At 47.3% G+C, this 13,045-nt stretch overlaps 1 protein-coding gene across 4 annotated transcripts; it reads right to left on the bottom strand.

Moving 5' to 3' along the window:
* On the bottom strand, nt 1-12,143 carry POP4 (POP4 homolog, ribonuclease P/MRP subunit). Of its 4 annotated transcripts, none has more exons than XM_029578378.1 (8): nt 11,849-12,143; nt 9,853-9,967; nt 8,351-8,403; nt 7,210-7,433; nt 6,309-6,386; nt 4,807-4,868; nt 4,160-4,261; nt 1-3,935 (listed from the first exon to the last, which is right to left on the bottom strand). In XM_029578378.1, the coding sequence occupies exons 2-8, from the start codon at nt 9,857-9,859 to the stop codon at nt 3,799-3,801; spliced, it is 663 nt and encodes a 220-aa protein (XP_029434238.1). In that variant the 5' UTR covers nt 9,860-9,967; nt 11,849-12,143; the 3' UTR covers nt 1-3,798. The 4 variants fall into 4 exon arrangements, with proteins under 4 accessions (XP_029434238.1, XP_029434239.1, XP_029434240.1 ...); XM_029578379.1 differs by having other exon boundaries at nt 11,864-12,143; XM_029578380.1 differs by lacking the exon at nt 11,849-12,143 and adding an exon at nt 11,620-11,821.
* Nucleotides 12,144-13,045: the final 902 nt, after the last annotated feature.

Genomic DNA, 13,045 nt, shown 5'->3' with positions numbered 1-13,045 from the left:
TGCCACCGGACTCCCGTTTTTTGTTTTTTTTTGCTACACCAGACAGCTGCCCTTTCTGCGACATGGCTACCTTCTGAAAATCTCAGCACAAGGTGTCCCTTTCTCTAGGACAGAAAACGGACAGCCGAGTGTTGCAATATCTTCAAAGGGAAGAGAGGGAACCAGGGTGTCCTCCTGCGCCGGTTTCTTGGTGAGGTGCTTGGAAAAGGCCCAGTTCTGTTTGGATATTACAGAAAGCTGCTCACAGTAGTTTCTTTTGGGGGGGATTTTGACAGAATTCTAGAGAATGTACCTTTACTTGCTCGGGTGCAGAACGCACATGCCCAGCGTGGAGCAGGTCTCCCTCCCATGCCCAGCGTGGAGCAGGTCTCCCTCCCACAACCGCTGCAGCGAAGGCAGCAGATTCAGTGCAGGTACCATGTTTTGTACTGCATCTGCCCTCCCCCCACCCCCAAATTTCTCTTTTTATCACGTTAGCTTAATTTGACTGAAAATCTGATGGATAGGGATTAACCATAATAGCTTTCTTTAATAATCTTGTATCTGCCTAAAGTCCCAGTTAGATGATCTTCCTCTGGCTTCTGTGGGTTTCTGTTCTCTGGTAACAAGTTTTCCTGGCAGCAGCTTTCTTTATGAAAATGATCCACCTCCTCTATAAATAACAGACAGTCCTTGATAGGCAAGCTCCCTAAATGCATTTTTTTTTTTTTTTTTTTTTTTTAACATACATACCCCCTAAGCCAAAGAAAGTTTCTGTAGCTGAACTTGCTCTGACCTACAGGGGCTATCTTATGTCATAAGATGCAACAGCTAAAGTATAAAAGCTCGTGAGATATAGCAGTCCTTGATCCCTCCTTTGCCACACTGCCGTATCATGCTGCAGTGACAAGATCCACCTAACCATCGTGCTGGAAACACGTACTTCTCCGTTTCAAAATGTTTCTTCCATGTGGCAATATTTTTTTTTCAGTTCTTTAGCTTAGAAATCTCTGCTGCCAGCATGGCGAATCTCCCCCCCGAAGCCATAATGAAACTTACTCATGATGAATCAGAGTCTGTACAGTATCTGCAACGCTTCTCATCCGATGGACTTCCCTCACATAATGCTCTGCAGATGGAATAGCAGCACAGCCGCAGTTATGCATTGTAGTTTTTACTTCTCTCTCTACGAAGGACTGCATTTTATCCAGTCTGAATAACTGTTCAGGTGTTTCCGATTTTGGCAACAGATCTTCAATAATGCCACATTCAAATCATTCCTCCTCTAAATTCTTAGTAGCTGAAATCAGAAGCTGAGGACTTGGTGCGTCTCAGCCTCCTTTTCCTAGTAGCCGGGTCTCTCTGTCGTAATCAGTCCTTAGCCTCTCTTTAACTTCTCGATCCAGGCCTGGTGGTCCTGGCATTTGGCTAGCTTCAGACTTTTTTAAGCCCCAGGCTTTGAGCCAATCGTTTTGCTTGCTGAAGCCGCACTCTGGCTCCCCTGTACCTGCTCCGAGCACAGCCTCAGCAGGAGTTTGGTTCTAACAGCCTTTTAAATATCTGCCCGCAGGCACCGTTCCTGCAGGTGAAAACTTGGCCCTGGCTTGTGGCTCGCTCCAGCTGCTCTTCATCTTGGCACGGGAGAGGCCCATGAGCTTTGGCACTTAGCTGCCCACCACCCGTGCCGCATCTGCACAGCCTGCAACATGCCTTCTCCTCACAGCCCCATATTTCGCATTCAGTCCCAATCCCAGACGTTCTGGAGGGTTTGGGGTTTTTTTTTACTCCGACGTTTCCTTCTCCTTTGGATTTCCAGCTCATTCTGAATCAAGGCTGGGATTTGTCATCAGGAGCCTTCAGCTGCAAGGACCCAGGGCTCGCTCTCTCTCTCTCTCTTTTTTTTTTTTATATCCCCTACCCACTTGCTTTAGTCCAGCCACTGCCACAGAACCGGGGCTCTTTCTGGGGTCCCTAAAATCCAGCCAGCGGGTTTTGCCACTGTCCAATGAGAGGGGCTCCCTTCCCCCGGGTGCCGTGAACATTGCCTACGCAGCCTCCATCTCCGTGGGTGAAAGAGCGCCAAAACCAAAAATACCCCCCACCCCCACCGTAGTACTGTCCCCGCCTCTCCAGCTGCTCTGTTCAAACTACGGCCTGCGGCCAAGCACTTAACCCAAGTGCTCAGGTCTGCCGTGCTAGCCCCTGCCTCTTCCAGGGCAGTGGTGGTGGTCTAACCCCTGATCCCACTGGGAAAAGAAAAAAAAGTTCCAAGTAAGAAAAGGCTTAAATACTCTGAACCGAAATGCATTAAACCAAAAAGAGGAAAACACAGTCTGGGCCCGACTGGAGAGAAACAGCACCAGCTGAAGACCTACATTCCGCTTGAATCCCGAAACCCCAAAACTGACCCTCTCCCAAGCCCTCCATTAAAGGGTCAGACCCTCGCCATAGTCCGTTCTAGATGCTGGCACCTTCTGCTGCAGACAGAACAAAAAAAATCGAAGGCAGAGGAGAGCGAGGCACTACTGGGGGAGGAAGGGCCTCGCTGGCCGTGATTCTTCGGAGATCTCCCCTCCACCGGCTGGAGAGGCCCAATCATCTCCTGGTCAGGAACACAAATACATTTCTTTCCATCTACAGCCTGGCAACAGCTGATTATTCCATAGTAAACGCCTGTTCCATATAAAAAAAAAAAAAAATCCTAAAATCTTGATTCTTAGCAAGTTTCCATTAAACAATGTACCCACTCTCTATTCCTGCCACTTGACAAATGCGTAGCATGGGGGTAATCCTTGATACGGGCCTGTCTTTCCAACCTCATCTAAAAGGCAGTGGCGTCAAGGCCTAATTTTTCTAAACTTCCACAGGTAAGAAAACTGTGGCCAGTGTTCGACCCCACAAGACGTCCCTTCGGTCCTTCCAACCCTTGTGTTGTGCCCGCTGGACCATTTTAAACGCTCGATGCGTGGGGCTCTCTTACTCAATCCATCCACCTCATCGGTTCAGAACGCTACAAGCAAGAACACGATCCGTTCCTAAACTGCGCGATCATGGCACGCCAGGGTGGAGAGATGGGCACTGGCTCTCCCTTTAATGGTGGATTTTTTTTTTTTACAAGCTTGCAGTGGACATTTTTAACTTGCTGAATGTTGATCATGACTGTTGGAGGCGTTCAATCCTGTAGGTCTATAAACCGCGTAGAACCTTAAAAGCTTTATTGGAAGTGCCAACGGTGAAACAAGCGCCTTTAAAACATTACTAGAGAGCGGGCTTTGTCCACCGCAGGTCAGATTATGTGGAAGGCCCTTTCTGATAAGATCAGGTTAGAGCCTTGCATGAAAACGTTTTAAGGCTTATGGGTTTAGAAAATCCTTCTTTGACCAAGCCCTGTCTGTTAAGTTTGTTCTTTGTCTATACTGCTGCTGATGTTTCACTGTGTATGTAATCATTTGTTATCCACTACCCACTTTATGAAGGATGCAGGTTATAAATTTTAATACTGTAAACCCAGGATCTGGGCAATTCAGGGTGCAACATCCGAGCAAGTAACAGTTTCAAAAGCTGCACTTTCTGTTTGAGGACAAAGGATGAACCACTCTCAGGACCAATACATTTATTGGTTAAATCCCCTCTCAGCTTCCAGGGACAACCCTCAAAAAAGAATGCAGTACTTTAATACCTAACTAAAAACCATTCATGAACAATACTGGAATTCTCTCTCTGCTTAGTGGCGCACAGCCATTCAAAAGCAAAGTAAGGTCTCAGGCTGCCCCATCGCTCCACCTCCAAGCCAGACACACGGGGGGCGCGTAGCTCTGCTCACAGGTCTATGCTTCCCTTCATTTTAAATTTCTTGGCAGAGCGTTCGCTGGACCGGAGCTGGAACCTGCTCCCATAGATATACGAGATAAAGCCATCCACTTCCACGCTAAACACGGTGTTGACCTTAGGAATGACTGGGAGGGGGGAGGGAGAAACACCACCACATTAATTAGAAAGAAAATCATTTCTGTCATAAAAAAAAAAAATAAAATGCAACTTTCAGAGTTTGCTAATGAAATAGTTCTCCTTGCTGGACTACATCTTCCTTTTCTGGGGCATGGAGGGCTGGAGCAAAAGCGACCACGTCAAAGGCTGCCTAAAAGCACATCTGGTAATATACTCTATCACGCTCACGTACCTTTCAGCTTGTCATCTTTGGTGATGATTTTAAAAACGTGCTTCATTTCCTGTACAACGATTCCCGACAGGCCAACGTAGGAGGGACACTTTGACTTCTTCACTGGCAACCAGAGTAGGATGCATTCGTTAAAACAGACACTGACTGCAGCAGTAACGTTTCTACAGAGCCCAGGCACCACTCTTTATACGATAACGGCCTCACACTTAGGGTGGGCTGCACTGGGTTCAAGTCACGGCTCTGGCTTCTTGGACTGGCCAGGCTGGAGAACAATACTCGGGGAAGTGAGGATTCCCAGAAGGCTCTTATGGCGATATCTAGTGGCCAGCTAAAGAGCTGCTCTGCACTAAGCTCTGACTGAAACCGGGTCCTGCAACTTCAGCTAGAAAAGGCTGACACAGTACCTAGGGCTGTGACACAGAACAGGGCACTACGTCTCTCCAACCAATGCATTCCTGATACAGTGAGAAACCAGAGGCCAAGAAGGTGAATCTCATGAGAGGAGAGAGGACTTTCAGGGGCAGGTACCTGGAGGAAAAGCTTACCAGAAGTTCCCCAAACTAGTGCTGGTCCACAGTCCTCCACCCCAGCTGCCCCAGGCCTACTACAGAAACCTTTTTGCTCTCCAAGAGATGGCGTAAAAGTACCTGTCAGAAAAGCGCCATGAAGATCGGCTTTCAGCAGTTTATTCTGAATCATCTGTGGTTGCCTGAGGAAGGAAATGATATAAACGTCAAGGTCATTAGCCCATGAGCCTAAGCAGTTCCAGGAGCAGAGGATGAGCTCCTGGATTTGACTATGGATGAGCTCCTGTATTTGACTATGGAATATTTTTTCCTGCTTTTTCTGTTTTATGTAAACCGGTATGATTTGCATTTTAATGTAAGAATGTCGGTATATAAAAATTATAAATAAATAAATAAATAAATAGAGCCCCCCTCTCTGCACCCTGCCCGGCTGTGCCATTTTCATGTAGCTGGTAAACCCTTCAGAGAGAGTCAATTTCCAAAGGGTAAAGCAGTGCTTTAACCACAGACAGGACCTGACAGCAGCCCGGCCAGCAAGCGTTTAACATTCCGGGGCGTTCTGCGCGACAGGATTTCCATTCACGCACACGTTCCCTGCACACATTAGCAGGTGGAAGTGTGTGCAGGCTCCCATTTTCAAAGGGAGCACACATGTATAAGTCCACTTTGAAATTTGGTGCAACTTATGTGGCCTCTAGTAATAGCTTTAGCTCCTAAAGTTGAGGGCTTAAATTTTCAGCTGAAAATTCACCTAAATGGAGGGCCCTGAATTTAAGCCGGCTCTTCACTTGCCTGGATCTAAGAGCCTGCGTTAGGTGCCTTGGTCTGAAAATCAGTGCTGTCTAACTTTGCTTCCCACCCTAACGCTGCTCCTGTATCCACCCACTTTTTACGCTCCTAAATTTTAGGGACCTGGTGAATCTAGCATCCTAACTTTAAGGTCTCAGGCACCTAAACCTTGTGAAAAATTGGCTTCCATGCAAATAAACAGCCCGCAAATTTATGCAGCCTGTTCCAGAAATTGCCCCTTAGTTCCTACAAACTTTCCATACACAGAACAAACATAAAAGATTACGTTCTCCCATCCCCTTACACACGATATTCAAGGTCCCTCTGTCCAGTTTTCCTTTATCACTCATCAGTTCTCCTCCATCCCCTATTGCAGCTTCTTCTCACCTTCCCAATCACCTCTCCTGATTTCAGGTTCCTTGTCTCCTCTCCATCTCACCCCCACAGGCTTCCCTGCCCGACCCTGCAGAAATCTGGGGGTTCTTTCACATCTGCTCCCAGCTCCTGAGGCTGCACTTACTCCTTCCCACAAACTGGAGGAGCAGCGCCTGCCACAGTAAGCAGAAACGCATGCCGCGACCCCTTACTACAGCCTTCAGCCAGTCAAGTGGCCGCAGCACTCTCGCAGTCCCACAGCCTGAAACAATGTCTGCGAGCCCAAGCTGCCCTATCCAAGCTCCTCAATACAGGAACGGCCCTGTGCAATCACAGCCAGTCAGGTCCCCACACCTCCAACAGGAAACACAGGATAACAAACCCCTGAGGCCTAAGTTTTCTCGTCTCTTCAATACATTCTGGTCTGGGGGATTCCAGTCGTCTGAAGCTGCACTTACGCGTCTGCTCGGAGCCCGTTACATAGGTCACGGATGTACTGTTTCCATAGGTCATGCAGTGGCAGAAACAGATTGTACCTGTGATGAGGAAAAGTAGTAAAGCAAAACACAGGTTACCATCTTGGGGTTCACACAAACTTGCATTTCCTGCTTTAGAAGGCAAGGGGGGATTTTTTGGTGGGAAGTGAGAGGGGACAATGAGGAGCAGAATAGTTTCTGTAGAAGTCTGTCCATTGTTCTGTGACACAAGAGTTATAGGTCCAAGCTCCCATCCCGAAATGATAAAGTTTTACTTTTGACATATCTATACATTAGCCTGGACAGCTTCCTGATACTTGTACCCTGCTTCTGAATGGTCCAAAACCTTTAGTTAATGCCTCTGTCTTTCTATGATTTATTGCCTCTAAGAGGATTTCAGGCTTTTATCTTCTGAATAAATCCTATGCATGATGTATGCACCAAAAAAGAAATTTAAAAAAAGCTGAATCTGCCCAGTTAATCAGAAACACAATCCTTAAGCCGAATGCTAGACTTTGGCTGCAGGATAAGGAGTCTTTCTAATGGATTTTAGCAGACCACAAGTCCAACCCAGCATGAATTGCAACAGAAGAGAGCACCAACCCCTGGGTCTGCTGCGTGTCCCATCACCATGGCTGCAACAGGAGAAGAGAGCCGGTGCATTGTGAGGCAATCTAAGGACGCTCCCCTGACACATCCCATCGGCTTCTCCCGCAGCAGGTAACAGGGGGGAGAGTGGCCAGCTGTGGCACGCGCGGCCACCGGTTTTCCATACTGGCTAGTCCACACATTTCTGTAACTGTGATGGGAACAAAGGAATCCTGAAGCCAGATCTTCACTATTGCTGACCGGGAGGGGGGGGGACGGGGGGACACTCCAGTACCTTTGTTGCTCTGGTTTAATTTCAAACAGCCTCAGTTCTCTCTTCTTCTTGGCCGAGAAACCTTTCCTCTTCCTCGGCTTCTCTCTTTTCTTTTGCTTAAAGGAATGCTGCAGGATGACCGCTTTTCGGTTCAAGCGCTCCTTGATCACCTCTCCTCCCAGCCCCGGGATGCTGCGCTTCAGAAACGCATTTACAAAGCCTTCAGCCTCCTTGGGGCCTTGCGGCTGGGGGAAAAGAAAAAGGAGTTTTCACGAGCGAGAAGCAACATATTTAATCCTTGCTGTTCAAATATAAGACACCCAGGGCAATAATTCATTATCCAAATACGGTCAATTATTTGTTACTGTCAGAGGTAAAAGGTCTGTTGGGGGATGGGTAAACAAGGCACCACTATACAATTATTTTTCCCTTTTTTTTGATGTAAAAAGTATCAGACTCCCGGAGAAAGAGGGGGCAATAAGAATAAGCTGCCCGGCACCAAATAGCAAAAACGCAATTTAATCAGTCAAGTACCAGACTGCAAATGAGGCTGTGCCCTCTGTGCTCCCAGCTTTAGAAAAAGAGTGCCCCCCCCCCTACCTCCTCCAAAAGGCAGGAGGGGTAGGGCTGCAAGGGGAGCAGAGTGCATGCCCGCCATCTCCGTAGCCCCCGTGGCTGCAGCCACACCGCTGTGCCTGGGAAGGGAGGGTGGCAGAGGGGTCAGGAGGACTGGGAGGATGGAGAGAGCGGGAGAAAGAAGGACAGGGGGAAGCACCAAGGGGGCGACAGCCAGAAAACTGGAAGGTGAACGAGAGGGTGAGGAGGATATGGAGAGATGAGGGACTGATGAATGCTGGGAAAGTCAGGAGGTGATATTAGATTGGAGAGAAAGTGAGAAGTCAAATGGAAAAAAAAAAAAAAATTTCAGAGAGAGAGAGAGCTGGAAGGAGGAGAGAAGAAAGTTCCAGAACATTGAAACGACTACAAAAACAGGTTTGTTCACGCTAAATGTATTCTGCAGAGAGAAAAAGAGGGTAAGCACAAGACCCACTCAACCTTACAGAATGAAATCTCTGAAACCTGCACAAAAATTGCAGTCCCCAGCATGTGACCAGGGAAGAATGTGGGGCGTATTAGCAGCCCGCGAACCTATCAAAAGTACCCGAATGTTCAGCTCCTTAGCCTCTGTCGAAGGCAACGTTCCGTACACCAGACCTGGAAAACAAGTGAATAAAACTCTCACTCTTACCCAAATAATAAACATCTTGGAGCAATAGAGCAGAATTCAGCAGACAATTAAACAAAACCATTCTAACAGCCTTTATCCCAGCTCCTCTCTCATTTCTGAAGGGCTATTAGCGTTTATGAGCGCTGTGCAGGTTTAATAGCGAGAGCTACTGGTTTATGGCTTATAGATTTTTTTCCACTTTTATTTACATTTTTAACTTTACATAATCTGAATCAAAACCTGTAGCTTTCCACAGTGGGATTTTTCCTCTCTAACTTGCAGGCACGCCTGCCCTCGCACGTTTCTGCGGGGAGGGAGGGACAGAAACAAGGGGGGGGGGGAACTTCCATTACATTTCTACCTAAAAAATGGGAGTATTGATCATGAACCTTATGACTGGAGAATGGGAGGGAAGGGGTGCTAGCATGCAATGGAGGAGACAACCTAAACCGCCCTGGAGAAGAAGAAATCTCCTGCAGGCGATTGTGCTCTATGGCTGGTGAGTCTTATTTTAATGTGGAGGGGAACAACTGGGCAGACTGGATGGACCAGTCGCTCTTTTTCTGCCATTATCTACTCTGTTGCTGTGTTACGTTCCTATGAGCAGTGGAAATCCCCTGCAGGAATTACAGCGCCTCACAGAAAGTAGAAACCCAACCCAGACAACTCAAGAAGGGACCCAGATAGGAGACTTAAAAATATGTGGCCATAACGAATTGTAAAAACTGAGCCCAAGAATACGAGCACCACCGCAAACGATATAGCCAGGAATTGTGTTACCATAGAGAACTTCAGAGCTAATGTGTTAAACTGCATTAACAGTAATGCAAGCAGTTAACATTCATAAATGTCCTTGTGTTAGTTCAAATCTAAACTAATGATGGAATGAGATGCAAAAGGAGGTAAATAGCTCAGCAAAAAATAACTTGAATTCAAATGGGAAAAAAAAAATATACACACATGAATGCAAGAAGTTTTGAAGGGTGATGTGCATGTGGATGGCTATGTCATTGCCATCCACATGCACATCACCCTTCAAAACTGTACATTAACAGACGATATTAATGCAAATCAGCCCCTTGGACCCCACTGAAAGGGCTGAAGAGAAAAACAACAAATGTCCCCATGTTAACCCCCACCTACCCCACATTCCCAGTCATTGTGCAATGTGGAACCTCCACCGTCGTCCAACACACTGACACACACCTGAACAAAGCACGATTCTGGCTGCCTACTTCTACATCCCAGTTCTGTTCTTTTTAAATCTTTTGCTAAAACAGTTCAGATATACAATTGTAAGATGAATTATTCCCCCTCCCCCCCAATAAACCTGTCTCCTTTGCTGCTAGGTAAGCGCAAGTGACTTGTCCCTGTTATGTCAGCTGAGGATTTGGTGCAGACTGCTACAACTAGAAAGCTCATCAAAAGATATTTACTTTCCATCTCTCAGCTGTACCAGAGAACCTGGCCAACCAGTCCTTTTCTATGAAGATTCCTGTTTGTCCCACGATGAGGTCACGGCATCCACAGAGCTGTCGTTAGCACGGGCATCTAGATAGGAGCAATGCACAGACAAAGCCTTCTGAGGAAACATGACATCAACACACTAATAAGATGCCCAGCTTCCTGGAAACTAGCAGGTTACAATTCTCCAGAAACCGACTAGGCTTGTGCAGGCAGGTACTGACCAGCAAAACCACAGGAACTTAGGAGACTAGATGTTGGGGCAATAGCCTCGCCGGTTTTGGTAGCAGATTAGAGACCTACCAAGTTTAGGGCTTATACACTGGAAGGGGGGAGAGGAAAGCATGGGTGTGGGATTATGTATGGGCACTTGATTGCTTATCCAGCGAGGGTGATGGTGAATCAAGGAGAAAATCAACCAAAACAGACTAGGAAAAAGGAGCAATATCCTATAAGCAGTCAAATTCCAACAGCTAGGAGCCAAGATACCTAATAAGTCTGCTGACCTACTGCTTGCATTGCAGCAGGCTGGCATACAATAGCCTCACAGATGCATCCACCCCTGCTGTTACAACCGCATTTATTTCTTTTAAGCAGTATTTCAGACCCTTTCAGATCTGTGTACCGCTTAGGTTTTCTCTTTATTTGGCATCAGTAATTTAGTTATCACCTCTTATCCAGGGGTGAAAAAAGTTATGAAGCTTGGACAGCAGTCACACATTTTTAAGAGCCAGAAGAAGTGTGTTCCCCTTGCAACCTTTTGGTTCGGTTCATGCTTTCTCTCCCTTTACTTTGTTTCAATTTTGTTTTTGCCTTTCTTTACTCTCCCCATCCCCTCCTAGCAGATCCCCAAGCTCCGAGTTTCTTCTCCCTCCAGCCTCTTTCCTCCTTAGGTGGCCAGCAGCAGCTCTGGACTGCAGTGTCTCCTCTCCATCCTAAGCCTAACCAGCCATGGCTTCACTGCCCAGGCCCAAAAGATGATATTCCACTGCAGCAGCCAGATCTGGGCCCAGTCTTCAACTTTTGGTACCCACAGGCCAGGATTTTTCCAACCCCTGCCTATCATTATAATCAAGAGGTTTTTAAATCAAATATCCAAAATGGTTCCCCTCATTAAAAAGCATTTATATTTATTATCTATCACTTGAAAAAAAAAAAGATTTGATTTTGTCAACACCTATAAATAAGAAGATATGGACCACGCTCACTCCCATAACAAAGATGAAAAACACAGCTGAAGATTTCAAAATCATTTCTTCTGTCTCCAGCTGGATATAAGAGCAGAAACGAACAAAGCAATTTTGGAAAAAAGTGAAAACATGATTTGTGTCTACAGTTTTCAATTCATCCCATAATGAGTAACTATCAAGGGTTGATAAAATGGTTGCAATAGCTTGCAATGTGATGTACATAGCAGCATTAATGCGATATAGTAGAAATAATTACTGGAATGTAATTGAAGCTGGCAACTGATACAGAAATGTATGATTTTATTATTTTAGCGTTACATTGTATTTAGTTTTATAATTGAACATCGCTGAGGACATTTTTAACAGTAAGGTGATTAATAAATGTAATAAATTCTGCTGGCTGACAAACCTCCTTGCATTCTTATTCGCTGTACCCCACGATAATATTGATTAGCCACACAAGCAAACATCATTAATAGCTCGCGCTCTTTAGATTTAAATTTCGATTCCAAACTCTTTGGCAGTGGACGTGGCAAAGAACCGACTCACCATTGGTCAAACACTTACAAAACGTACTCTTTATGTTTGTTTTTTAGAATAATTTGCGCAACACAGGACATCAATCCAACTCTTCTAGCCGTCCCGTCCCTCTTCCCTTTTTCCCGTTGCATGCAGGAAGTGGTAGTGCCTGACAGCCCCGCCCCTTTCACGGCATTTCCCTGCATGCCCCGGGGCAAAACTCAGGCCGGGCTTAGACCGCGTGAAGCGAGCCCTGTACCTGTTAGTTACTCACGAGCTCTGTTCCTCCATTTCGCGTTCTCATCGCAAAAGCCCCGCGATTCGCAAGAGCGACCTGACCCCGACGCTCGTCCCGGGGAAAGGGTGAAGGAGGCGGAGCACGCCGCTCCTCTCTGACGTCACTTCCGCTCTAGGATCCTCCCCGGGCTCGCGCCGGCTATGGGTTTATATGAGGGCCCTGTTGTGTCTGGCCGCTGGCGGGGGAAGTTACTAGCGAGGGGCGGCTCCTTCTTGCCTCGCCACCGCTTCCTAGCTACAGAGGAAGGCAGACTCAGTAATGCGAGAGCTGGGCTGCGGTCTCTTGCCGCGAGCGGAAGCCGTGAACCGGGGGGGGGGGCGGTGGTGGGACCGCACGAGCCGCCTCCTTAGGCCCCGCCCCGTGTCTAGGGTGGGCGGGCGATGGGACCTGCCTGGCATGGTTCTCCGGCCCAGCTGTTCTTTCTGCTACAGACTGAAAGCCCTGGGGAGAGGAGGCGGGCCCCAGCTCACTCTCCCCCACTTCAGCTCCTGCGCAGCTTAGGCAGCTCAGCTTCCAGCACCCTTTGCTTCGCCTCACTGTGGTGCTAGGTGAGAGCTACTGCAGCCAAGCAGGGGAGAAACAGGAAGGGACGGATTCGGGGTGAGGGCGCACACAATGAAGGAGTGAAAGGGACGATGTAGCATAGCTGTAGAACGCTTTGGATTCCACACACATATAGGCCCCCGATTGAGGAAAGTTGCATCAACCGCACGCAACAGCTCCGAGTAGGCTTGCAGGTAGGGGAGGAGTAAGCCTGGAGCTCCTAGTGCTTGCGGAGAAAATACAGCTGTGATTTCAGAGCTTGGACTCAGCTAAGGACAGAGTAAAGGTGCACAAGGCTGTGACTTTTATAAGGGAAAGTTGATAGGATGAGGGTGAAAGGCAGTATACGCGGGAGTAAATTAAGGAAATATTTCTTTGTGACAGAGCCAAGGACAGAATCGGAAGTCAAGAAAGCATGGGATGGGATAAGAACAGGAGATGGGAAGTACAGAGTTTAATCATAGGTGTAGATAAGTAGACTGCTAATCAACAGGTAGCTCAAGGTGATCACAAGAAAACGTTCCCAGGTCTGCAGCCGAGGGTACAGGAGTTGGAGGAGGGAGACAGAAAGTGCATAGGGAACGAAAGATTTGAAAAAGGCACCAGCCTCAGCAT

The sequence above is a fragment of the Rhinatrema bivittatum genome, chromosome 15 (genome assembly GCF_901001135.1).
Source record: "Rhinatrema bivittatum chromosome 15, aRhiBiv1.1, whole genome shotgun sequence".
Classification (NCBI taxonomy): Eukaryota; Metazoa; Chordata; class Amphibia; order Gymnophiona; family Rhinatrematidae; genus Rhinatrema; species Rhinatrema bivittatum.
Note: the sequence above shows the minus strand (reverse complement) of the source record. Positions and strands in the feature narration are given on the sequence as shown.

What these genes read in the sequence shown, in the direction of transcription:
- POP4 (XM_029578378.1), bottom strand. An exon ending in ATTAAACCAGAGCAACAAAG is followed by an intron (nt 6,387 to 7,209) that starts GTACTGGAGTGT and finishes TCCTCATCACAG; the next exon opens with GTACAATCTGTTTCTGCCAC. An exon ending in TCATGGCGCTTTTCTGACAG is followed by an intron (nt 4,262 to 4,806) that starts GTACTTTTACGC and finishes TCTGGTTGCCAG; the next exon opens with TGAAGAAGTCAAAGTGTCCC.